The following is a 26,078-nucleotide window of genomic DNA, read 5'->3' on the forward strand; positions in this document are numbered from 1 at the left end:
AAAAACACCCCCACACCATAACCCCCCGTCCATCAAACTTTACACTTGGCACAATGCAGTCAGACAGGTGCCATTCCCCTGGCAACCACCAAACCCAGACGCCTCCCTCAGATTGGCAGATGGAGAAGTGTGATTCATCCCTCCAGAGAACACGTCTCCACTGATCTAGAGTCCAGTGGCGGCGTGCTTTACACCACTGCATCCAATACTTTGCATTGACCTTGGTGATGTAAGGCTTGGATGCTGCTGCCATGGAAACCCATCCATGAAGCTCTCTACACACTGTTCTTGAGCTGATCTGAAGGCCACATGAAGGTTGGAGGTCTGTAGTGATTGACTCTGCAGAAAGTTGGTGACCTCTGTGCACTATGACCCTCAGCATCCTCTGACCCCACTACGTGATTTTATGTGACCTACCACTTCATGGCTGAGTTGCTGTCATTCCCAATCACTTCCACTTTGTTATAATCCCACTAACAGCTGACTGTGGAATATTTAGTAGTGACTGGACTTGTTGCACAGGTATCATCCTATCACGGTACCACGCTGGGATTCACTGAGCTCCTGAGAGCGACCCATTCTTTCACTGATGTTTGCAGAAGCAGTCTGCATGCCCAGGTGCTGGTTTATACACCTGTGGAAGTGACTGGAACACCTGAACTCAGTGATTTGGATGGTGAGGGAATATTTTTGGCAATAAAGTGTATGAGGAACCATATATGACCTTAATTATATTTTTGTCTTATTGTCTAGCATGTGGCTCAATGGACGAGAAATAAAAGAAAAATTGTTGATGAACAAGATAGCAAATGTTCTTATTCCTAAGTCCACATGTGTCTGTGTGCTCTTAAATGTGTGATATACACCTTCCTTCCTGCCTGTTTCTCACATTTTGCAGTGACCAAAAACAAACGTGTTTTTTTCCATCAGAGCTGAGAGGAGGGCAGGAAGAGCTGATAATTGGATGTACGTTATTACCATACCGCTGCTTCTTGTGTTTACATCCTACTCTCCTTCTCTCTCCCTCTGTCTCATGTCTCTGCTCACCCCTCCTCCTCTCCTCTGTCACGGAGTGGGAGCCAGGGAGTGACGCATCATCATTCGTTATTCCACTGAACACTCTGTCGATTCCCCCTCTGAGCCGCAGTTTCATATCTCATCAAGAAAAATGCCAGCCCTAACACTGGCTGGCTCCAGATTAAAAAAATCAGGTGCACCATGCCACAGGCAGGCCTATTTGCACCAAAAAACCTTTAAAGGGAGAGAAGCATTAGCAAGAATATGTTTACTGGATGCCTCAAATTTCCCTCTAAAATTAGACAATAAATTCCCAAGTGTTATTGGACTAAAACTCCATTATTGCTCCATCCATCCATTTTCTTCCGCTTATCCGGAGCCGGGTCGCGGGGGCAGGAGCCTAAGCAGAGAAGCCCAGGCTTCCCTCTCCCCAGCCACCTCCTCTAGCTCATCCGGGGGGACCCCAAGACGTTCCCAGGCCAGCCGAGAGATATAATCTCTCCAGCATGTCCTGGGTCTGCCGCGGGGCCTCCTCCCGCTGGGACATGCCCGGAACACCTCACCCAAGAGGCGGCCAGGAGGCATCCTAATCAGATGCCCGAGCAGCGGCTCTACTCTGAGCCCCTCCCGGATAGCTGCACTCCTCACCTTATCTCTAAGGGAGAGGCCAGCCACCCTTTGAAGGAAACTCATTTCTGCCGCTTGTATTCGCGATCTTATTCTTTCGGTCACTACCCAAAGCTCGTGACCATAGGTGAGGGTAGGAACGTAGATCGACCAGTAAATCGAGAGCTTCGCTTTTACACTAAGCTCCCTCTTCACCAGGACAGACCAGTGCAGCGTCCGCATTACTGCAGAAGCAGCCCCGATCCGTCTGTCGATCTCCCGCTCCCTTCTTCCGTCACTCGTGAACAAGACCCCGAGATACTTGAACTCCTCCACTTGGGGCAAGAACTCGTTCCTGAGCCGGAGAGGGTACTCCACCCTTTTCCGGCTGAGGACCATGGCCTCAGACTTAGAGGTGCTGATTCTCATGCCAGCCGCTTCACACTCGGCTGCGAACCGTTCCACTGCGAGCTGGAGGCCCCCCCCTGATGAAGCCAACAGGACCGCATCATCTGCAAAGAGCAGAGATGAGACTCTGAGGCCACCAAGGAAGAAGCCTTCCGCCACCTGGCTACGCCTAGAAATTCTGTCCATAAAAGTTATGAACAGAATCGGTGACAAAGGGCAGCCCTGTCGGAGTCCAACACCCACAGGAAACGAATCCGACTTATTACCGGCTATACGGACCAAGCTCTCACTGCGGTTGTACAGAGACTGAATGGCCCGCAACAACGGGCCAAACACCCCATACTCCCACAGGACCTCCCAGAGGATACCCCGAGGGACACGGTCGAATGCCTTCTCCAAGTCCACAAAGCACATGTAGACTGGTTGGGCAAACTCCCATGCGCACTCGAATATCCTTGAGAGGATAAAGAGCTGGTCCAGCGTTCCACGACCAGGACGAAAACCGCATTGTTCCTCCTGTATCCGAGGTTCGACTAACAGACGGACCCTCCTTTCCAGCACCCTGGCATAGACCTTTCCGGGGAGGCTGAGGAGTGTGATCCCTCGAAAGTTGGAGAAAAACTCCATTATTGCTCATTTTTTGAAATGTTTCCTTGTTGTCTACACTTTAGTTTTTCTATTATCCTGAAGGCAATTATAAATGTAAGGTTTTTTGTTGCTTTTTATTGAAGTTAAGAGTTATATCTTTATAGATATGCCTGCAGAATGGTGAAGATTTGATACTAATGTGCGATGTGTAAAAATATGAGTTTACAACCCCCGTTTACACAATAAATACTTTAGAATGAAAACTCATCATCATCAGTGTCTAATTTATGGAACAATTGCATTTCATTAGTCTAGCACCTAAAGTCTTTTAAACATCTTTTGTAGGAATTTGTGGAAAGTCTCTAGCACACTTGTTGGTCATTATTTTTTAGAAGGCCATGACAGGAAAACAACAAAAGCACAGCTGAAATAAATCCGATCCTATCTGGAGCCCTGGGAACTTCTCCTCCAGAACCAACTGGACAATCTGACCATGGTAAAAAAAAAATCAGAGCCCTATTTTAACCAAGCAAAGACAAAAGCAGTGCAATGCATTCTGGGTATAAGAGCAGTTAAAAAAAAAAAAAACTGGCAGAAATAGAATATAACTTGGGAGGTGTGATGATTAATTCATTTAACTAGATATCATCATTCAGTAAAAACTGGGCCATGTGGAGAAAACCTCAACAAATGATATTAGGCTTTTTTCAGGAAATTATATTATTTGTGCAGCAGAACAATGTGAACCCACAACACTCTTAAGACTTCAGCCCGAGGTAGATGGTGCGGGTTTTAAATTCTGTCTAACAACATAAAATAAAAACTAGGTAAAAAGGTAATTCAGTTTTATTTGTATTATAGTTCACATCAGAAATGGTGACTTCAATGTTTGTACCAAAATATATTTCAAAATCAAATCAACACCACCCGGTGAGTGTGGTTATCCTCTAGCAGTCTGTTACTAACTTCATCTATGATCTCATAAATGTAAGACACGGTGGACGGTCGCACGTTATAGCACAGCAGTCTGGCATGGCACCTCTGAAAACAGAAGCTGCATGTGCGGGGTGGCTGTAGCTCAGTAGGTAGAGCAGGTCACCTACTGATCGGAAGGTCAGTGGTTCAATTCCTGGCTACTGCAGGCTGCATGCCAATGTATCCTTGGGCAAGATACTTAACCCCAAGTTGCTCTCCGACCGTTCCGTCGGAGTATGAATATGAGTGAATGTTAGATAATTAAAGCACTTAGCTTAATTAATTAATCATGGAAGTGCTTGTATGAATGGGTGTGCATGGGTAAATGTAAAACGTGTTGTATAAGCGCTTTGAGTGCTCATATCTGAGTAGAAAAGCGCTATATAAGAACTAGTCCATTTACCATGTGCCAACATAGGTGTTGTGTCCCCTTGAGATGCTTCAGGGATTTAAGACATTCCTGCAGTTTAACTAATTGATGTGTGTCATCTGGCTTCATGGATAGATAAAGCTGAGTATCATCTACATAGCAATGAAAATGTATGTTATGCCTTCTAATAATATCACCTAAGAGAAGCATGTATAATGTAAATAGAATTGGTCCTAGCACAGAACCCTGTGGAACTCCATAATTAACCTTAGTGTGTGAAGAAGACTCCCCATTTACATGAACAAATTGGAGTCTATTAGATAAATATGATTCAAACCACTGCAGTGCAGTACCTTTAATACCTATAGTATGCTCTAATCTCTGTAATAAAATGTTATGGTCAACAGTATCAAAAGCTGCACTGAGGTCCAACAGGACAAGAACAGAGATGAGTCCACTGTCAGAGGCTCTAAGAAGATCATTGGTAACCTTCACTAATGCTGTTTCTGTACTGTGATGAATTCTGAAACCTGACTGAAACTCTTCAAATAAACCGTTCCTCTGCAGATGATCAGTTAGCTGTTTTACAACTACTCTTTCAAGAATCTTTGAGAGAAAAGGAAGGTTGGAGATTGGCCTATAATTAGCTAAGACAGCTGGGTCAGTGATGGCTTTTAAATAATAATAGATTAATTGGTTTAATACTGCCAACTTGAAGGCCTGTGGAGATAGACTGATCATATATAAGATTGAAGCATTAATTAATGGCAGGATTATTTGAGCAGTCTTGTATGAATGGGGTCTAATCAGGGTTCGTACACCTTTTCCAGGATCAAATTCAAGCACCCTTTAAGCACTTCCAAGGTCAATTTTCATGATTTTCCAGCACATTAAGGGGTCATTCACAATTATCAACATTTTCCAAAGTTTACTCTTTTTCAGACCCCCTCTCCAAAAGTGTACAAAGAAAATGTTGATATTTTTTCATGACATTTAATTTCTCCTGGTTTGGTGGTATTTTAATGTAATAGGAAGTATTAAAAACACATCCCGGTGTTGAAAAATTCTGGATATCTTGGTAGTAAATATACTCTTGCCTATCCATTAAAACATTGTATTGCACTGCATGTACGCAAAATGTACATGGTTTAGGGGAAGGATCCAAAAAGCTCTCTCAGAGATTTCAGCTGTCAGTTTCCACTGTGAGGAAGATAGTGAGGAAATGGAAGACCACAGGCACAGTTCTAGTTAAGGCCTGAAGTGGCAGGCCAAGAAAAACCTCAGATAGGCAGAGGAGAAGGATGGTGAGAACAGTCATAGTCAACCCACAGAGCAGCTCCAAAGACCTACAACATCATGTTGCTGCAGATGGTGTCACTGTGCATCATTCAACTATTGAGCGCACTTTGCACAAGGAGAGGCTGTATGGGACAGTAATGCAGAAGAAGCCTTTTCTGCACACACGCCACAAACAGAGTCGCTAAAGCACATTTGGACAAGCCAGCTTCATTTTGGAATAAGGTGCTGTGGACTCATGAAACTAAACTGCGTTATTTGGACATAACAAGGGGCGGTATGAATGGTGGGAAAAGAACACAGCACTCCAAGACAAACACTTGGTACCCACAGTAACATTTGGTGGTGGTTCCATCATGCTGTGGGGCTGTGTGGCCAGTGCAGGTACTGGGAATCTTGTTAAAGTTGAGGGTCACATGGATCCCAGTCAATATCAGCAGATTCTTGAGAACAATGTTGAAGAATCAGTGACAAAGTTGAAGTTGTGCCGGGGCTGGATACTTCAACAAGACAACGACCCTAAACACTGCTCAGAATCTACTGAGGCGTTCATGCAGAGGAACAAGTACAACGTTCTGGAACGGCCATCTCAGTCCCAGACCTGAATATTATTGAAAATCTGTGGTGGGATTTAAAGTGGGCTGTCCGTGCTCAGAAACCATCAAACCTGACTGAACTGGAGATGTTTTGTAAAGAATGGTCCAAAATACCTTCAACCAGAATCCAGACTCTCATTGGAAGCTATAGGAAGAGTTTAGAGGCTGTTATTTCTGCAAAAGGAGGATCTACTAAATATTGATGAAATTTTCTGTTGGGGTGCCCAAAATTATGCACCTGCCTAATTTTGTTTAAATAATTATTGAAGACTTTCTGTAAATCCTGTAAACTTTATTTCACTTCTCAAATATCCCTGTGTTCATCTGCTTTATGATATATTTAACTGAAACTGCTGATCTGAACAACCAATGATTTATAAAGGAAAATCATGACAATTATCAGGGGTGGCCAAACATCTGCATACCACTGTATCATCTGAATAGCGGGTTTTGTGCCAAAAAATGATTTCCAGTATTTTCCAAAAAAATGATTGCTGGTATTTATATAGTTGTAAATTACTTGCTGACGTATGGTCTGTCAAGCATATCTCGAATATTATCTCTCATGAATGATGTCAACTCATTTTGAGTCATAAATAACACTCCTGTCACATGGTAGAAGTTGCAATTTTTGGCAACACCGGCAGATAGTGTTGCCAACTTAGTGACTTTGTCACTTGGACTTTTCAGACCCCCCTAGTGACTTTTTTTTTTTTGTCCAAAAAGTGACCAGCATCAAATTTAGTGACTTTTCCCGGTGTCATCGGGGACTTTTGAAGAGTTTTAGAGATATGCCGTGTTGTTCCAAATAAATGATTTCCAGTATTTCCCCCCAAAAAATTATTGGTTGTATTTAAATGGCTGTAGATTAATTTTTGGCCTAACATCTGTGAAACATCTGTGTCAAACACATCTCTCGTGAATGATATTATGTCATTCTGAGCGAGAAACAACACTCCTGTCACAGGTAGAAGCTGCAATCACTTCTTGGCAAAGTGCCTTTCATATATTCTTTATTAATGAAGGTAAAAATTATCATTGACATTAAAAATGTCTTTTTTCCTGAGAGATCTGCCAAGAGGGCTGCAGAAATTGCAACAAATGTAACATTATAGTTCTATAAAGGGTAGCCAAAAACGACTGGACTGATTATAATGCTGATACAGTAATGCAGTCATAAATATATTTGCAAAACAAGTCATTTCTTCATTTTATATATAAGCCCTTCATAAATCCTGTGCGCCACAGTCTATTTACCGATATAAGAAAGATAATACAGTAAAAAAATAAAAAATAAAATCGGAAATCACTTTTTGGCACAACACCGGAAACATGAAAATTCCGTTGTCGCCGTGTTTTGTGTACATACAGCAATACTGCGGCCCTTCCTACGCTGTGGCATCGCCCGGACCTCTCTTCGGCACCGAGGGGGACACCTAACCCCACCCCCGGTCCTCGATTCGTCCTTTGGCGAGTTTTAAGACAGCCAACAGCGAGTTTTCTTACACAAAACTTGGCAGCAGTGCCAGCCGCCAATCACCAGATTGCGTACAAATATAAGCATAGATGACAACACGCCAGGAACATATAGAATTAATGTACATACCTTCTGAATAAAATCCATCATGGTTTTCTGCGGTTTACTGTGTACAGCTTACATTTTTGATTCAGCTTTTTGGAACAATACTTCCACTTCCTTGTTGAATTTATCTTCGGCGGTTTTGGCTGCTTTCCACACCTGCTGCGCCGCACTCACAGCTTATTCCTGTCTAATATCGTTATTGAGTCTTTCTGTGAATCGATGATGGCCTATTTTAGAAAATTCAATGAAGCCTTTGAATTGATCCGCCAGATCGGAGGCCATATCGCTGCAGACCACAGAACGGCGCAGTGGTGTACAAGTGAACGAGAGCGCCTCCGTGGATGCGCTGAGTTCTACACTGTTGAATTTACTCGCGAGGAATGACATTATTTGCGGGGATTATGTTTGTAACTTTTGACTTAAAAGTATTCCATATTCGTCTGATCCATAATTGGAGTTTGCAGTTTTCCAGTGAACACTCATTAAAACGGCCACTCTCTGTCTTCGGGGGAGGGGCGTGGTCACAAACAGACTGACAGATCACATGCAGACGGGCAGGCCAGACCCATGCGGAGAAATTTTCATTTTAGACTTTATGACTCATTTTATTTCTCCGTTTCATAAGCGAACTGTTCAACCAGATAGTTATATTTTTATTTACAAAAAAAAGCGGTTACAATTTCAAGCACTTTCAAGCACTATATCCAAAATTCAAGCACTTTTAAAACCTTGAAAGGACAATATTAAAATTCAAGCATTTTCAAGGATTTCCAGCACCCGTACGAACCCTGTCTAATAGACATGTTGATGGTTTGGAGGAAGTAACTATTGAAGTTAACTAAGAAAGATCAACTGGAGAGAGAGAGCCTAAATAAATAGCAATACTGAAAACAGCTGTAAATATAAATATTGCAAAATATTGAAAGTAAGACAGTTATGAATACTTTTTTTCTGTAATGGTTAAAATTTTATTTGTGAAGAAATTCATAAAGTGAATGCCATTCACAGGTTACCTGCTTTAAGTATGCATTTGTGAGTTACACCAGGGAGTAAAGCACTTCTGATTGGAGGCTCTTTTTCAGAGGAACCAAGATGCTGCCTATGCCATCTCCAAGGTTCAACTGGGTAGTTTTAGAACTAGTTCAATAACTGTCACTGACTCACTGTTAGAAGGATATTATTTACTCTTTGTTTTACACTTATCTACTCCTGATGTTGCTGCAAACTTAACACAAATGAAATGCTCATTGCAAAGCTTTGTTGGCAGCAGAATGACGTCCATGATAGATTTTGCACCAAAATACTAAAAACTTGCTTTGTGTTTTTCATGTGCTATTACTTTGACACAAACAACCAAGAAAAATAATAACTTCCATCCATTTTAACTTGCCTAAAAATACATTTCATATGGATATATGTGTACACGAGTCATCTTTTCTAGGCACAAACGTAATGGCAGCATATTAAATTAAAAAAACATCTGAAAAAGTTTAATTAAACACTGGTACCGCAGAGTCAGAGAAAAGGGTCGTGAAATAGCAGTGGGGTGAATCAGAAAAGGAAGTGCCCTGTCCTAATGGTTCAGTATTACTACAGTAACAACGGACTGAAACCTTCTTGGGGTATAAAAAATAATGTGGTTACCTGATGATTGTGTTAAATCTTTTCCTCATTTTGTGACTAATTGCAAGTATATGTGCTGACCAGCTGTTCACCCAGTGGTGGTGCATACAACACCCTCAACCTCTGGATGACCACTTTCGACTGCAAAGTAACTGCACAGGTCACCTAGTTGGAGGCAACCTATCTCCAAAAAAAACTGTGGTCCAACTTGGACTAATTGCTATCATTCTCTGACAGATTGGTAAAGTTTGCAAAACACTGCCACATGAGTCAGTCTGAGCCAATGAGCGCAACTTGTCTGCAACATGTCTGCAACATGTCTGCAACATGTCTCTTTGTAATTGGGGACTCGATTCAATTAGTTGTCAAATGGTTGCATTCTGGTTATATTCCTATATAAAAGCAAAGCTGCTGAGCGTCTTGCTGTTAAATCGCCATCCTGGTTTTATCTAGACTCTAAATGTAAGTAATTAATGTGAATTTCTATGTATGCAGATGGCAACAGATTTGCAACAGATGGCAAAAAAATTGCGATTTTTGCTGATTTATAACAAAGAGATTGCACGTAATTTCCAACTTTACCTCGTTCAGTCACAAACTGATAGCAGACTAATAGCAGATAGACACTATTTTATTGCCATATTGACACACCAACGTCACTTTGAAGATGGCAACTGAGTGTGAATGGCTGCAGAATGGGTCCTGTCTTTGAAGCTGCCATTTCAAAGGCAACAGGATTGTTAGCTCACTGCACACAGTTGCAATAATTTAGTTTTCTGTAGTGTAACTGTAGCATAATGAAGCCAATGATGGTGACTGTGTCATTGTTTATGCATCTGTTTCTGTGCTCCAGACCCAAATGCAGTTACTAATGGGCATGTATGTAAGTTTTACAATCACAAAGAATGATAAATCACATGTATGTTATACATGCATATACTTTCAAAAATTGTTGATATATGGTCGTTGATGACTAAAATGACAAACTACAGGCATGCTGCCATTTATGCATGTGTTTTAGGTTTTCAAGAGTTTATCAATGCAAACAGGACTAGCAGAACAACTAGATGATGTGATTGGTTATAAGTGGCTACAGGTTACATATTAGTGGCAGCAGATGACTGTCCCTCCCTGAGCCTGGTTCTGCTGGAGGTTTCTTCATGTTAAAAGGGAGTTTTTCCTTCCCACTGTCACCAAATATTTGCTCATAAGGTGGCGTTTGATTGTTGGTCTTTACCTTACAATATAAAGCACCTTGAGGCACCTGTTGTGATTTGGTGCTATATCAATAAAACTGAATTGAATTGAATTAACCAAAACATGCATAAAGTGCATCAGTATTTCACTTATCTATTATTATTACTAATATGTTTGTTTGTCCTGTTGTTGGCTTTTGTTTAATTTGCATTTACACTTTCTATGTTCACAAGCCAACACACACATCAAGGTCATTAATTTCTATATCATTTATTAAAAAAAAAAAAAAATAAGACAATCGGTGCCTTCAGTTTAGCTCATTCAAATGGATAATTATTTGCATTAGTGTTGAATGTGATGAGTAATGCATGTGGGCAGCTGTTAATAAAATTAAAAAAATCACATAAAAGCCACTTTGCACATTAAAATCCAGTAATTTCTTCTTCTTTTAGTGGGTTCATGTTCCAAGGGCATGTTGCCAGTTCAACCTTTGTTCATGGCTGTCCTGAACAAAAATGAATACAGAAAATGTGCTAGCTGAAGACGGTGCTTAGAAAAGGGCATGTACAAAGTCCATGGTCTGATTTCCCAACTGTCAGAACAGAATCTGAATAAAATCCATTCACAAGCAAAGCTCAGTATAAACTTAACTGTAGCAGCTGGATCACCACTGTGTATTCTCAGACGGAGCATGAGAGTGATTTAAAAAGGAAAAGACAGCATTGTGCACATGCTGACAAAAGGTGGCTATATGAGGGTAAGATGTGTCTGTATTTCTAAACTTTAACATAACAAATTAACTGAAAACTGAAAATGAAGATTCTATTACACAACCTCCCAAAAAGAGAAATGGCTGCGCGAGCGTCTCCCAGTAACTGGTTAAATGTCAGATGATGGACTGAACCTAGCAAAAAGATAACAGTCCTGCAGTCAGAGATGGAAATCAAGGTAAAGAGAGAGAAAAAAGAAAAGCAAAAGTAAACCTTGAAGGGTGTTTGCTTAATGGAGAAAGATCCAGGATTTGAGAGGGTGGCACTGAGTTAGCCTTATTTCTACCAGGTAAGTAACAAATCCTGCCAACTTGTGAGGCCAGCATGTTGGTTAGTAATTGGAATTCTCATCTAAATGTGACACCCTAATCACACCTCTGATTTAAAGCCATGTTTATATTCTATATTTAAATATAACCACCAGCAGTTAAAAAAAATGCTCAGAAATCGCTTCAAAAACTGAAATTTCTCTGCACAGAAGTGCTACATTTAGTACTTTGTTTGGCAAAAATTACAGCTTCCAGTATTCTTGGGTAAGTCTCTATAGGCTTTGTAATATGGCTTTACTCCAGAATGGATCCCATCTAGTGTCTCTGAAGGCCTGATTGATGGAGTGCTACTGAGAAGGTATTCTGAATGTGTTGAAGTGACTGCTGCCCAGCGTGGCTGGGTGCTTCATAATGACTTTCATGTTACACATATTCAGACCACTGTGCCCCTAAGATCAGTCAAAGCTTTAGAAATAATTTCTCTTCTACTCTGTCCTGATTTCATTATGCAGATTCCTTGAACCTCAGGACTCGATTTTTGTCCTGACTAGTGTGAACTTTAGGACAGCTTCATACACACATTTCACCCTTTCTGAGGTCTGTCCAATTAGTTAAAAATAGACTCACCTGAAGCTCTGCCCACAGTGAAGACGATCACAGTTATGGAACGGAATAGTTTTTAAAAATGACATATTTCAGATTTAGATTTATCGTGAAATTGAAAAACAAAAATCCAAACATCAAATGTTAATTGATGTAACTGTTTTATGCATGTAAAATTAAATCTATCATACAATTAAAAAGGTGGTGAACACATTAATAGCTTGTTGTAAGCAAGAATCTTTCCTTAGACCAATACCGTTTGTGTTTTCTACCTAATGTGTCATTTTTCCCAGCTCCTTATTCCTAAACCCATTCAGTCAGTACGCAGCTGCATAAATAAGCATTTGATTGGTGGAGTTAGCTGATATGAACAGCTAAACCTCAGGGTTATCTGCTAACTCCAGCAGTTTCTGTAAATCAATGCACTCATTAGCTGTGCATTGATCATTATCAGCTGCCTTTCTGAGCAGGATAAAAATGCTGCTTAGGTTTATTACCCATGTTCCAAGATAAATAAAGTTTAACTGTAACAATGATCATTTCACCTTAAACACTTTATGATTTTACTTCAAACAGTATTTCATTTCTCCTTAATCTCTGCTGTTCTCTCTGTACGGCTGTAGTAGCGTACTGTAGTGTTTTTAAGAATGTGTATACAGTATTGTACTTAAAATAACAACAGAAGTGTACACAATTAAGAGTTTACATTTTAATATAAAGTACAAATGAATCTAAGCACATCACTTGAATGCATATTCAATTAATCTGTGTAGCTTGAATTAGCACAACGCTAACATTTGTTTTGGTTTTTTTAACATGTGGTCTAGAGCGAGTGTTTGATATAAAGTAGGTCAGCCCTCACTGTTACTCGGCTCTTTTAGTGAGATATTTGGCAGCTATTTTTGAGTGACTCAACGCTGCAAATGGCTTCCAGAGTGTCTGAAAATATATCTTAAACAGCCCATGAACCCTGAAAGCTTACCACTTTTGATCAAAGTGCTGCAGAAGATGTGTGTGTCTGTCAGTGCAGAGAGCGGCTGACATCAGGTCCTGTCTGCATTACTGCAAATGGAACACATTAGCTGCAAATAAAAAGCTCCTGACTGACATACTGGCAGTTAAATACAACTAGATATAGGACTCTTATTTTTTTTTTTTTTTTTTTTTTTTTTTCTTTTCTTCTTTTTGAAAAACAAAACTAACAAAGCATGTTACGCACACCAACAATTTTGTTGAGTTGTGATTGAGTGGGCGTTTGTGTCTGTGTCATGTTTGTGTCTGTGTCATGGAACGTACTTACCAATGAGGGCAAAACGCTGCAGCTCCACCCATCAGAAGCCAGAGGCAGGTACGGAAAGCCCCCAGAACCCCAGGCCACCAGCAGCCCACCAAGGGCCAGGAAGACCCCCGGCCACTCAGTCCAAAGACAACCGCACACCTACCCCAGCAGACGGGAGAGGGTGGTCTCAGACGGAGCCCCCCCAGTCGAGGAGCGAGGGCTCCAGGGAACCCAAGGCGATGAGAAGCCAGCCCCCCCCCAGCGGCCAGCCCCCTGCACTGGCCGGCGGCAGGGCTCCCGGGCCCACGGCACCCAAGGACCGCCCGACCCTCCACAGAGCCCCCCCCCACGCCGAAGAAGCCAACGCAGCCCCGCACCGCACCCCCAAGGGGGGCAGGCCAGTACCCACGCCAGAACACCCAGCCCCACCCAGGAACCCCGAGGCACCCCCATCCCAGGGGGGTAGGGGGGAGGAGGCAACCAGCAAGGAGCGGCCAGGAGGCAAGGCACAAGGCCCAGACCCAGGTCCAGCCATACATACAAACACACCCAGACACCCGTGTACACATTTATACACAGATACTCATACATGCCCATACATACTTACCCACACACAGATATGCCATACATACACATTCACTCACCCACCCATACTCACGGAGACGGTGACAAATACACAAAGACACACATTCATCCATAGCTACCCACCCTCTGAAGGCGGGGCAAGTGGAAACCACCCCAGGGCCAACAGCGACCCCAGGACGCCACCAGCCCGGTCCCCAAGGAACCACCCGACCCCTACCCCGGGCGAGACGCAAGAAATCGGGGTGTAAGATGACCCATCCACCCCTCCTCCTCCCCAACTTGTAGGTCTATGTGTTAATGTTTGTGAGTGAATGAGGTGTATAGGGTGCAGTTAAAATTGAGGGGACAGTTATGCCACAAGCGCCAACTGTGGTCGTCAGCGCTTGCCCACACTGCCCCCCCAAAACCCTCCATGTCTAAAGTGCAAATAAAATTTGGAGACAGACAGTGACGAGGATCCGAGTGGGGCCACCTCAGCGGCCCATCTCATCAACCTCTGAGTAACATGCCTGCCCCAAAGGTCCTATGTGTATCAGGGTGTAAGTGTGTATGTGTTGTGAGTTATAATGACTAAAGTGCAATTAAAACGGAGAGGCAAGTGGTGGTGCAGCTCTCCACGTGGCCTCTCCATCCTACATCTGTGAGTGATGTGTATTCTGTGTGTGTGTGTGTGTTTGTGTATGGGGAGGGGGAGGGGGGGGGGGGCATATGACCAGGAAAAATCCTGGAAGAAGAGAGCCAGCTGGCCGCTGGCTCAATAGGCACCCCGACCTCCCACACCCCAGCACAGGGCAGGGGGAGGTGAGCCCGGGGCCGCGGTGACAGCATCCCGGAGCACTGCAGCACCCGAGGTTGGCGCCCTCGCCCCCACCGCAGAGGGCGGCCCGCTCCTCCTAGATGCCCATTCACTCAACAATAGACACAAACAGGCGACAGGACATACTGGCCTGGGCATGGAAATGCAGTGCCCAGTCCCCCCCAACCACCCCACCGCGGCCCCATCCCCCACCCCACCCCCCTGCAATGCAGGCACCCCAGGGCCCCAAAAGCGTAGACCGGACATCCCAACGTCAGGCCAACCCACCCCACCCGGCGGCGCGGCCGGGACAGCAGAGGCCCCCCCCGCGCCAGGGGGGGCCCACCGGGAGCCGGCGCGGCCCCAGTGCCGGGGCCCCAGACCCCAGCCCCCAAGCCATACAGGGAAGACCAGCCAACCGACCGAGGGCCGGCACCACCCCCCCAAGCACCCCGCCCACACCCCAGGACCGAAGGCAGCACCATCCAAGCCCCCACCACCATCAACCAGGACAGGCACACAGACATCACCAGAAGGTCGCCCCAGGACCCCAGCCCCAGGAGGCTACCAGCTACCCAGGCCCCCGGAGTCCCCCCCCACCCCCCCACAAAGCACATCAGGAGCAGAGCCCGCAGCCCACCACCCCCACTAAGTAATGGAGCTGAGCAGTGGGAACCAAAGAGAGTCAAATTCCTCCAATTTGTTTTTAGAAGAAGCAGACATTCTCTCTAAACTAACATGATCTACTAATAAATTTCTGTACTGAGTAATACATAGTTTATTTTTTGTCTTCCAGTTCATGAGGATCATCTTCTTAGCGATGCACAAGGCAGTAAGAACTATGTGTGATATATTTAACTCCATAATTAATTCACTGACATCACCTAAGATGCATAGTCTGGGGGAAGTTGGGATATGACAGCTAAACCATGTGGATAGATCTTCACAAATCCTCTGCCAAAATCTCTGAACTGGTACACAAGACCACAGAGCGTGTAGATGATTATCCTCTGAATTGCTTGTACAGTGGGTGCATATGTTTGAGTGTGTAAGGCCCATTTGGAACATCCTTTGTCCAGTGTAGTATGTTCTATGGAGAATCTTATATTGTACAAGTTGTATTTGGGGTCTTTTAGTCATTTTGAAGATATTTAAACATATTTCTGTCCATAAATTTTGATCCAGGTTGACAGAAAGATCACGCTCCCATTTTGTAATTGGGAGGGAAACTGAATCATCAGTTTTTATTAATAATTTATATAATTTTGATAACAATTTTGGGGTACAGAGGTTAAGAAATTCTGTTACCCAAGTAGGCATTTCTAGATTCAATTGATTAAGGTTAAATCTTCCCTGTAGGACGGACTTAACTTGTTGATATTCCAGAAATCTACCGTTGCCAATTCTATATTTTGATATAAGTTCTTGGAACGTGATAAAATTTCCATCTTGGATAATATGTTCTAAGTTATTTATACCCTTATCACGCCATAACGGAAAATTCAGCATTTTCTTTTTCTGACAAATATCTGGATTGTTCCAAATGGGTGTTAGTTTACAGGGGATGAGTGAAGACTTAGTTATTTTTAAAAATTCCCACCAGGCTGTCAGAGAGGTATTTATACTAAGGACTTTATAGCAGTTATGATGTTTAATACTGGAACTAATGAAAGGTAAATCTGAGATTTTTATTTTTCCACAAAACGCCTGTTCTAGATCCAGCCATGGGTTGTCTAATGAGTTGGATTTGATCCACTTTGAAATATACTGCAATCTACTGCTTAAGAAATAGTAATAAAAGTTTGGTAATTCTAGACCTCCACTGTGTTTTGGCTTTTGTAAAGTTTTTAAGCTTATTCTTGACGGTTTGTTTTTCCATAAAAATTTTGAGATGTTTGAATCTAGTGACTTGAACCAAGGAATAGAAGGTTTATTAGGGATCAATGAAAATAGATAATTAATTTTTGGTAAAACCATCATTTTAATGGCAGCAACTCTCCCCATAAGTGATATAGGTAAACTGTTCCAACGTGTGAGATCATCCTCTATTGTTTTTAATAAGGGGATATGATTTAATCGTACCAAGTCTGAGAGCCTGGCGGAAAAATTTATGCCTAAATATCTAATATTTCCTGACTTTAGTGGGGTCCTAGAGGTTCTCTGGAAATTACAATTCAGAGGCAAAACTGTTGATTTACTCCAATTGATAGAGTAATCAGATATAGATGAGAACTTATCTATCAGTGTGATAGTCTTCAAAAGAGAGCCTTGTGAATTCCCAAGGAAAAGTAATACATCATCAGCATAAAGGCTAAGTTTATGGTCCATATTTTCAGTTTGAATCCCTTTAATATTTGCATTTTGACGGATTGCTGCTGCTAGCGGCTCAATGAAAATTACAAAAAGAGAGGGAGAGAGTGGGCAGCCCTGCCTAGTGCCCCTCTGCAGACTGAAACTTTGTGAAATGAGATCATTTGTCCTAACTCGCGCATTCGGAGAGCTGTGTAGTGTTCTGATCCAGTTTATAAAGGATGAACCGAATCCAAATTTTTGCAGAACTGCTAGTAAGAATTTCCAATTTACCCGATCAAATGCTTTCTCTGCATCTAAAGACACGATTGTCGTCTCTAATTTGTTAATAGAACAATAGTCTATTATATTTATCAGTCGACGTGTATTATTGGCTGAGTGCCGACCCTTGATAAAGCCTGTTTGATCTGGATGTACAATAAATGGAGTAATACTTTCTAATCTTTTGGCAAGGGCTTTGCAAATTATTTTAAGATCTACATTAATGAGAGAGATTGGCCTGTAGCTGGATGGGAGTGTGGGGTCTTTGCCTGGTTTAAGAAGCAGGCTAATGTTAGCAGAGTTTAAGGTTGGAGATAAGATGTGGTCATTCTGAATCTGAGTTACCATTCTGAAAAAAATGGGAGCTAGCTCAGACCAAAATTCTTTATAAAACTCGGCTGGAAAACCATCTGGGCCTGGGGCTTTATTATTTGGGAGATGTTGTAGGGCTTCACTAAGTTCAGACAATGAAAGAGGTAAATCCAGAGCTGCAGCCTGGCTGTCATTTAGTTTTGGTAGATTTATATTATTAAGAAATTCTTCAATTTCAGTATCAGATGGGTTAATCTGTGGTGAATATAAGGCTTCATAGAAGTCTCTGAAAGAGTTATTTATTTGTTGTGGGTCATGAGTAATAATACCAGTCGAGTCTTTAATAGAAAAAATAGCTGTTTTTTCTTTATTCAGTTTTAATTGCTTGGCCAGGAATTTTCCAGATTTATTTCCATGCTCAAAGTTTTCCAAACGCAGCCTCTGCAACATAAATTGTGTCCTTTTATCAATTATTTCATTTAGCTCCAGTTTCAGTTTCCTCAGGCTGATAATTGTATGTTCTTGTGGTGAAGCGGCATAAGCAGTTTCTAAAGATTTAATTTTTTGTTCTAATTCTAACACAAGTGCTTTTTCTTTATTTTTCCTATGCGAGCAGTAAGATATTATTTTGCCCCGCATTACTGCCTTTCCTGCTTCCCAAAGAACACATGGTGATATTCCTGGAATATCATTATATTCTAAGTATGCTGACCATTCCTTTTTGAAATAATTAATAAAATCTTCTTCTTTAAGTAATGATGTATTAAATCTCCAGTTCCTGATTGGTGGTGTGACTCTTTTCTGTGTCAGAGACATAGACACCGGTGCATGATCGCTAATAGTGATAGGGTGAATCTGAGTGTCTGTGATATCCATCATTATGGAGCTGCTAACTAAAAAGTAATCTAAGCGGGAATGAGATTTGTGTACTTGTGAGAAATAACTATAATCTCTCAAAGTAGGGTGATGTGAACGCCAAGCATCGCAAAGTCCAAAATCCTTCATGTACTGTTTAAGAATGTCTGCAGACTGCCAGTTCCTCTGACTCGCTGCTGTACTGAGCCTGTCAATATCTGCATTAAGTACCAGGTTGAAGTCTCCTCCTATTACAAGTGTGGTGTCAGAGTGATCTGAGAGTGAAGTGAACAAAGCATGAAAGAAGGAGGGGTCATCAACATTTGGTCCATATATACTAGCAATACATAAATCTGTATTCTGTATAGATAAATTAAGTATTATAAATCTACCTTCAGGGTCTATTGTACTGTTGCTAATGTTAAAGTTTATCTTCTTGTTAATCAATATAGCTACACCTCTTTGTTTGGAGTTATAGCAGGCTGAGTACGTGTGAGGGAACTGTGGAGAGGAAAGAGTGAGCACAGATGTTTTGGACACATGTGTCTCCTGTAGAAAAACAACATCTGCTTTTATATAGGACTCTTATTGTTTGACATACTGTTGGCACATAAGTCTACTGCAGTACTTGTTGATTGCACTGAAGATGCACCTTTCATCTCTGGGATATTTTCTACATATGACTTTTAAAGTGTGTGAAATAAACTCAAAATTAGTGGGACTGTCCTGTGAACAGTACAAATATCAAGTGGTAAAATCCCATCAGTACCACATTTTCAGCATACATTAGGGCTGTGCAGCTAATCAAATTTTGACCTCGATTTTGGCTCCAAACAATCACAAAAACAGTGTAATCAACAAAAAAATGATTATTATTAAAATGTTTATACACCATATACTCTTAGCCCTGATTTACGCTGCAGTGTTGAGTCTTTGCAGGGCCTACGATATAACTTACATAAGTGGCCAACAATGTTGTCGGCACTTATCTTTGTGCAGATGTATTATGTGTTAATTACCGTTAATTATCAAGCAGGAAATCTACACCATAACCTGACGTGCACATCCTGAGAAACGTAACTATGTGTCGGGATGACGCAGCCCACAACGATCGTGACTTGTTTGCTCAGCACCATTGGTTCCTGCCACGAATTTCCGGCTCATTTTACATCGCAGTTTTTTCATTTATCAGCGAAAGAATAACAATCGTCTCAGTATAAGGAATAAGAATCAGAGCATCAATATAAGGACTCACAAACGTCACAAATTCCTGGAGGGAGACTGCGTGACCACATGTAATTCTGCATAACATCTCAGCCACTATTTCTATGTACAGTGCTCTGCAACAGTCTCAAGCTGCCCCTCATTTCTTTATATTTTGCTTCCAAGGGGTCAAATTATCTTGTAAATGTTTTTGAAGTGCTCTTGAGCAATAGCTCTCCAGGCTTTCTCAAGATCTTTCAAAGTTTTTCTTTGGACACTGGCTGCTTATTCACTCATTTTTAGTCCTTGTACCTGACACAAAAACACAAAAAGGCCCCTAACTCAAGGGATAAACTAGTGCTGCGTCTACACATAACAGACAACTTACCAAAGAAGCAATTTTAAATTATATCTTCATCAGCTGTTCATATTTCTTTAGATGAATCTAGGGCTGTGCCATATCATATCATATCCACGATAATACCAGTATAAATCCTTATGCGATACAAAAATGTCATAATGCAATACCATTGCAATACCACAGGGAGCTACTTCAACAACCTCCAACAAAGCAAAGTACTTTGCAAAATATGCACGAAAACTAATCCTGCTAAAGGTGAAAAAACAACAAACTTGTTTCACCACATGAGGTAAAAACATACCATCAAGTGCAACCAGGCTACAGAGGAGGAGATACCAGCATCTGCTGGTGTGCGACCCAGGTGCACAATCTCAACCCTACTGAAAACTTGTGGCAGGTCTGTGCCGAAAAATTACTTTAACTGAACTCCAATTCTGTCGAGAAGAGTGGGCAAATATCAAGCCAGAAGCTAGTTGATAACTACCAAAGTATCTGGTTGAGGAGTAACTGACCTTGTGTGGATTAAAGAAAATCCAAAATCATTTCAAACTTGTGCACCCAGTTCTTACAGTTTAAAGTCATTAAAGATGTTTGCTGAACAATCACTCCAATCAATTTTGCTGTTTCAACATTTCAGATGTCTTTGTGATCATTTCTTTAACAAGGCACTCCAACCTTACTGTACTAAAAAAAGAAAGTAAATAATAGACAAATTATTTGATAATAAAGTAACTCTTAATTGTTGACCTGTTGTAAAGTATACAGTGATTTGTACTGATAACCACTCTGGGATTTTTCTTTGACTTTGTGTGTCACCTTTGAGAATTTACAGTGTAGAAATAGGCAGGCATCATTACATTTAAATGGCTTGTTCTCACTTTTTACTGTGTTCTGTGTCTTGGAATAATTATTGGCCACACAAAGATATTATTACCTGTGCAGCAGGAAGCAGAATTAAAGATCATTAAAGACACAAAGAGAAGGACAGTAAGTCAGTGAGTATTAATGTCTGCAGCTATACTGAGGCTGTAATTTATGTGGTAAAGTTGGGGAGCAGCTATAGATGTCTGACAGCTTTCAACCTGAAATCCTCTGTCTTTGTGTTTCCAGTGTATTAGGAGCACTGAGGGTACACACTCTATCTCTCTCTCACAAACACACACACACACACACACACACACACACACACACGTATACACTGCACACAAAAAATTAAAAGAACACTTTTTAATAATCAGAGTTCAGCCTCAGTCAGTAAACCTCTGTGATACTGATGTGGTCAGTCAGTATCAGAGGGGGAGTGTTCATCAGTTTCAGCTGCTTTGGTGTTCATTAAATTACCAACAGGTGCACTAGAGGGGCAACAATGAGACACCCCCAAACAGGAACAGTTCACAGGTGGAGGACACTCACATTTTCCCCTCCTCATCTTTTCTGGTTTTTCACTAGTTCTGCATTTAACTAGGGTCAGAGTCACTGCTGGTAGCATGAGGCCACACCTGGACCCTACAGAGGCTGCACAGGTAGTCCAACTCCTCCAGGATGGCACATCAATACGTGCCATTGTCAGAAGCTTTGCTGTGTCTCTCAGCACAGTCTCAGAACATGGAGGAGATTCCAGGAGACAGACAGTTACTCTAGGAGAGCTGGACAGGGCCGTAGAAGGTCCTTAACCCATCAGCAGGACCAGGATCTGCTCCTTTGTGCAGGAGGAACAGGATGAGCACTGCAGAGCTACAACATGACCTCCAGCAGCCACTGGTGTGAATGTCTCTGAGCAAACAATCAGAAACAGACTTCATGAGGGCGGCCCGAGGGCCCGACATCCTCTAGTGGGCCCTGTGTTCACTGCCCAGCACCGTGGAGCCTGATTAGCATTTACCATAGAATACCAGAACTGGCAGGTCCACCACTGGAGCCCTGTGAGAGCAGGTTCACCCTGAGCACATGTGACAGACCTGGAAGGGTCTGGAGAAGCCGTGGAGAACGTTATGCTGCCTGTAACATCGTTCAGTATGACCGGTTTGGCGGTGGGTCAGTGATGGTCTGGGAGGCGTATCCATGGAGGGACACACAGACCTCTACAGGCAACAGCACCCTGACTGCCATCAGGTACCAGGATGAAACCCTTGGACCTGTCAGACCCTACACTGCTGCAGTGGGTCCTGGGTTCCTCCTGGAGCACCACAGTGCTCGACCTCATGTGGTGAGAGTATGCAGGCAGTTCCTGGAGGATGAAGGGACTGATACCACTGACTGGCCTCCACGCTGACCTAAATCCAATAGAGCACCTCTGGGACATCCATCATCTCATTAGGAGCCCTAACACTGTCAGATTTTTTTGCTCTGTCAGTTTTGATAATAAAGATCGTTTAAATTGCCCAAATTAATGTAGTCAATAGAAAATGGATTTTTAATTTATGTAGTAAGGCAACAACACAAAAATCTTGTAAGAGGACAAAACAATTTCTCAGTTTTTGAAACATTGTTTCCAATATTGATTTTTTTAAATAATATTTTACTATCTGTCAATTTCTAATTACAAAGATACATAAATGAGTTTTTGGCTCGTTTATTTATAAAGCACCAAATCACAGCAAACACTCACTTCAAGGCACTTATCCAGGTCCCAATTTTGACTTTTGACGAAAGAAAAAAAAAGTATTTTTCTGTGGATTTTTTTTTTCTAATTTTGAACTTGAACATGAATGATGAACAGACTCAGAAACAGACTCTTTACCTTCTCTGGAGCAGCTGGGGGATTGAATCGGCCGGCACACACCAGGAAGGAGTCAGGCTCAGGTTTCCCATTCTTCACATCTGGATCATCGCCCAGAACAATGTGGTCAAACAGCTTAAAGAACTCTTTGTGTTGACTCGTCTTCAGTCTGAACGTCACACCGGCTGAGCTGGTGGCGACTGCGGTGGGGACTTTATGCTTCTGCAGATGGTGCACCAGTTTCTCCACACCTGGTGGTACATATGTTGCAAAATTAGTTTTAATGTAGAACTAATATAAAGGTTTACCAATTTTAAAAGCTAATATTCATAATAAATTTCCAGCACATTCTTTTTTTTCCATCACTGGTGAAAAGAGCGGGACCGCTGAAGGCTTTTCATCAACAGCTTTGAGGACGACAGTATGTAAAGAGTGTGATACAAACTCCAGTCTCCTTTACCTTGGGTATTATTTTCACCTGGCACTGGTTATGTGAAAAGAATACATAACCAGTAAATTGTGCTGATATGTTTTCTAACTAAACATGTCACAAAGGGCTCCATCTGCAAAATGCATTAAAGCTCTTGAGTGACGTGGGCAGTGTGTCCTGCATCCACATCTCCTTTCTATGACACCTCAGTGCCACCAGTTACTGTTTGAATGATTACTCAGATTTACTGAGAAAATCTGAAGCTGTCGAGAAACCTATTCTGGTATCATCCAGCAGATGATTCAGCACTTACTGCCTGGGAATAGATATCCTTTTGAATCGTCCAGGTACACACAAAGCAGAGAGCATGTGAACAGAATTCGTCTTATGTCTCAGGTGGTGGTCACACAGATGCACCTCTTAAAAGTTTATGACAATGTTAATCTGTCCCACATTTCTAAGCATGTTTAAAGAAATTAAAAATACAGATAAAAACAAAGCAACAGTTTCTTCACTGCTGCGCTGTAAAACATGCTGTAAACTGTAAAATGCCCAGGTGTTCACACAAAATCCACCGAGCTGCCGCTCTGAATGCAGATTTCACTAAATTCAGCCCGAGCGGGAATCCTAAGCTCCGCCCATAAAGTCCCCTAAATGAAACTACTTACTGATTCATATATATAATCTTCACAGATTCCCCTGCTGAGGGGTCTGTTCACCAGCACACAGTGCTCCTCGGCCGTCAGTGTTGACCTGCTGTTTGACTTCATAACTGAAATTATGTTTTGTTTACAGATGTGCATCACTAATGTACACCACAGCAACACAAGCCTTTAGTAAGGAGGAGGTCCACTGAGCCTAACAGGGCTGTCTTATCTTTGTTTAGCAGCATTAGCCACACAGGTGAAATGCTTTCTAAAGGAACTGAATGTGATTATGAGCGAGCGCTGCACCTGCTGAACTGCCATTTTTATGTAATGTCACACCGGCTGAGCTGGACACATGATGGATATGCATCTGGCTTCTAATACTGATGTTGACAATAGCTGGTTACAGCTGGACTAACAGTTATGAGGTTACAGCAGCACCTGGATAAGAGGAGCCTTCACACAGATGTAACAGGTGCATGGACCGGCACATGATTCACACATGGACACAGCAGAGCACTCCTACATGGAGAATACAGAGAGCCAAAGCCCACACAGTTCCTCGTGATAGGAAACCTTTGAGTGTGGAAGAAATCATTTGCTTATGTTTGCACACTGTGTATTTCTGCATTCTTCAGTGGAAGGTCATAAATGTGGTAATGCCCATCGAGTCAGATATACCTGGCATGAGTGTGGCAGAGGGAAAGATCCTTTCTTGTATTTGAATGCTTTCAGCTAGAAGTTCGTCGGCTGTCAGGGGAAGCTCCAGCCTATCAGCAATAATCTGGGCAGCATCCAGAGCCTTTTTACCCATCACTAATGTCTTCACGTCCCATGTGTACTGCTTTCCAAAGCGGTCACATATTTCCTGGAAGGCCACTGTGTAAAGTCGCTCAGTGTCTACAATGAGAAAATGAATGGCTTTAACTTCAGTGTTGCTGCACAGGCTGCAGCAACACACAAGCACAAACACACAATCTGACCTCATTTCATGTTTACAAATTACACTGAAGCTTAAACATGAATTAAATGGCAGTCCATTATATTCCTGTTCTAGTCCATTATATTCCTGTTCTAGTCCATTATATTCCTGTTCTAGTCCATTATATGGCCTTTATAGCACTCATCCACTGCAGCAGGCCAGACGCCACTTAAACTTTTCAGATTTTTCTTTGTCGTAGACACGGATAGATAAATAATCGCCGGGCATAATAATGCAAATTACTTCCAGACATTGAATATTAACCTTTAATTCGGCGTCTGTCGACTACTAAACAAATTCTAACTGCAGGTAAAAGTCCGCGCTTAGTGGTCTGAACACAAGTTAACTGACAGTCACCTAAAGGGTTTGCGTTACTTTGGTAAGGTTTATAGCTCAGATGTTTTAAACGTGTATTTATCAAAACGCTGCGGTCTCCCGTGTGGAGCTCAGCTCGGTGCCCCGGCTCTGCTGCTCCGCTCTACCGCAAACTGAGCACACGAGCGGCCGGAAGTCGCTTAGAAAGCAATACCATAAGATGGAAATCTGAAAGTGCGTTTCAGGACCTAATAATAATCCATCCATGTCGAAAATGACATGGCTCACAGGCGTACAGCTGCCGGCAGACACAGACATGTTTCACTTAGTACTGTAGTTCCGCGTGTCGGCAGGAGGACAACCGGAACCTAACACAGAGACTCACGTCACGACACAAAAACCTGATAAACACGTGTTTCCACCAATGCTAGCCAAAGACAGTGGTGACATTATTTTCTAACAAACGGATCAGGTTAAATCTAACAGGGCATCGCGTGTTTTCCTCTAAATGAAAAACCTCAGCCTTTGCAGGAAAGCTTTTTAGGCGACCGACAGCAGTGGCTTATGGGAAATGACGTCCGCACTGATGTTCTACAGCCGAGCAAAGTTCGTGGTGCTTTTCGTGGAACTGTGACTGCAACAACACAACAAAAGTAATAATAACAATAATAATAAATTGTATTAATATGTTTGTATTTTTTTTATTCAATTCAGTTTTATTTATATAGCAAATCACAACAAACAGTCGCCTCAAGGTACTTTATATTGTAAGGTAAAGACCCTACAATAATTACAGAGAAAACCCAATAGTGGATAGGAGAAACTCCCTTTAAACAGGAAGAAACCTCCATCAGAACCAGGCTCAGGGAGGGGGGGGTCATCTGCCGCGACCGGTTGGGCTGAGGGGAGAGAAAGACATGCTGTGGAAGAGAGCCAGAGATTAATATCAATTAATGATTAAATGCAAAGTGGAGTATAAACAAAGTAAATAAGGTGAATGAAAAGAAACAGTGCATTATGTGAACCCCCCAGCAGACTAGGCCTATAGCAGCATAACTAAGGGAGGGTTCAGGGTCACCTGATCCAGCCCTAACTATAAGCTTGATCATAAAGGAAAGTTTTA

General features: G+C 42.2%; 1 protein-coding gene across 1 annotated transcript in view; it reads right to left on the reverse strand.

The window, feature by feature from the left end:
• Positions 1 to 25,483, reverse strand: part of pudp (pseudouridine 5'-phosphatase) — a 44,548-nt gene extending 19,065 nt beyond the window's left edge. The window contains exons 1-3 of the mRNA XM_030751341.1: positions 25,204 to 25,483; positions 24,340 to 24,558; positions 22,603 to 22,832 (exon numbers count right to left, since the gene is read on the reverse strand). Of these exons, the coding sequence (XP_030607201.1) occupies positions 22,603 to 22,832; positions 24,340 to 24,558; positions 25,204 to 25,273 (519 nt within the window). The 5' untranslated portion in view covers positions 25,274 to 25,483. The remainder of the gene's footprint in view (positions 1 to 22,602; positions 22,833 to 24,339; positions 24,559 to 25,203) is intronic.
• Positions 25,484 to 26,078: the final 595 nt, after the last annotated feature.

This window comes from Archocentrus centrarchus, chromosome 2 (assembly GCF_007364275.1).
Source record: "Archocentrus centrarchus isolate MPI-CPG fArcCen1 chromosome 2, fArcCen1, whole genome shotgun sequence".
Taxonomy (NCBI): domain Eukaryota; kingdom Metazoa; phylum Chordata; class Actinopteri; order Cichliformes; family Cichlidae; genus Archocentrus; species Archocentrus centrarchus.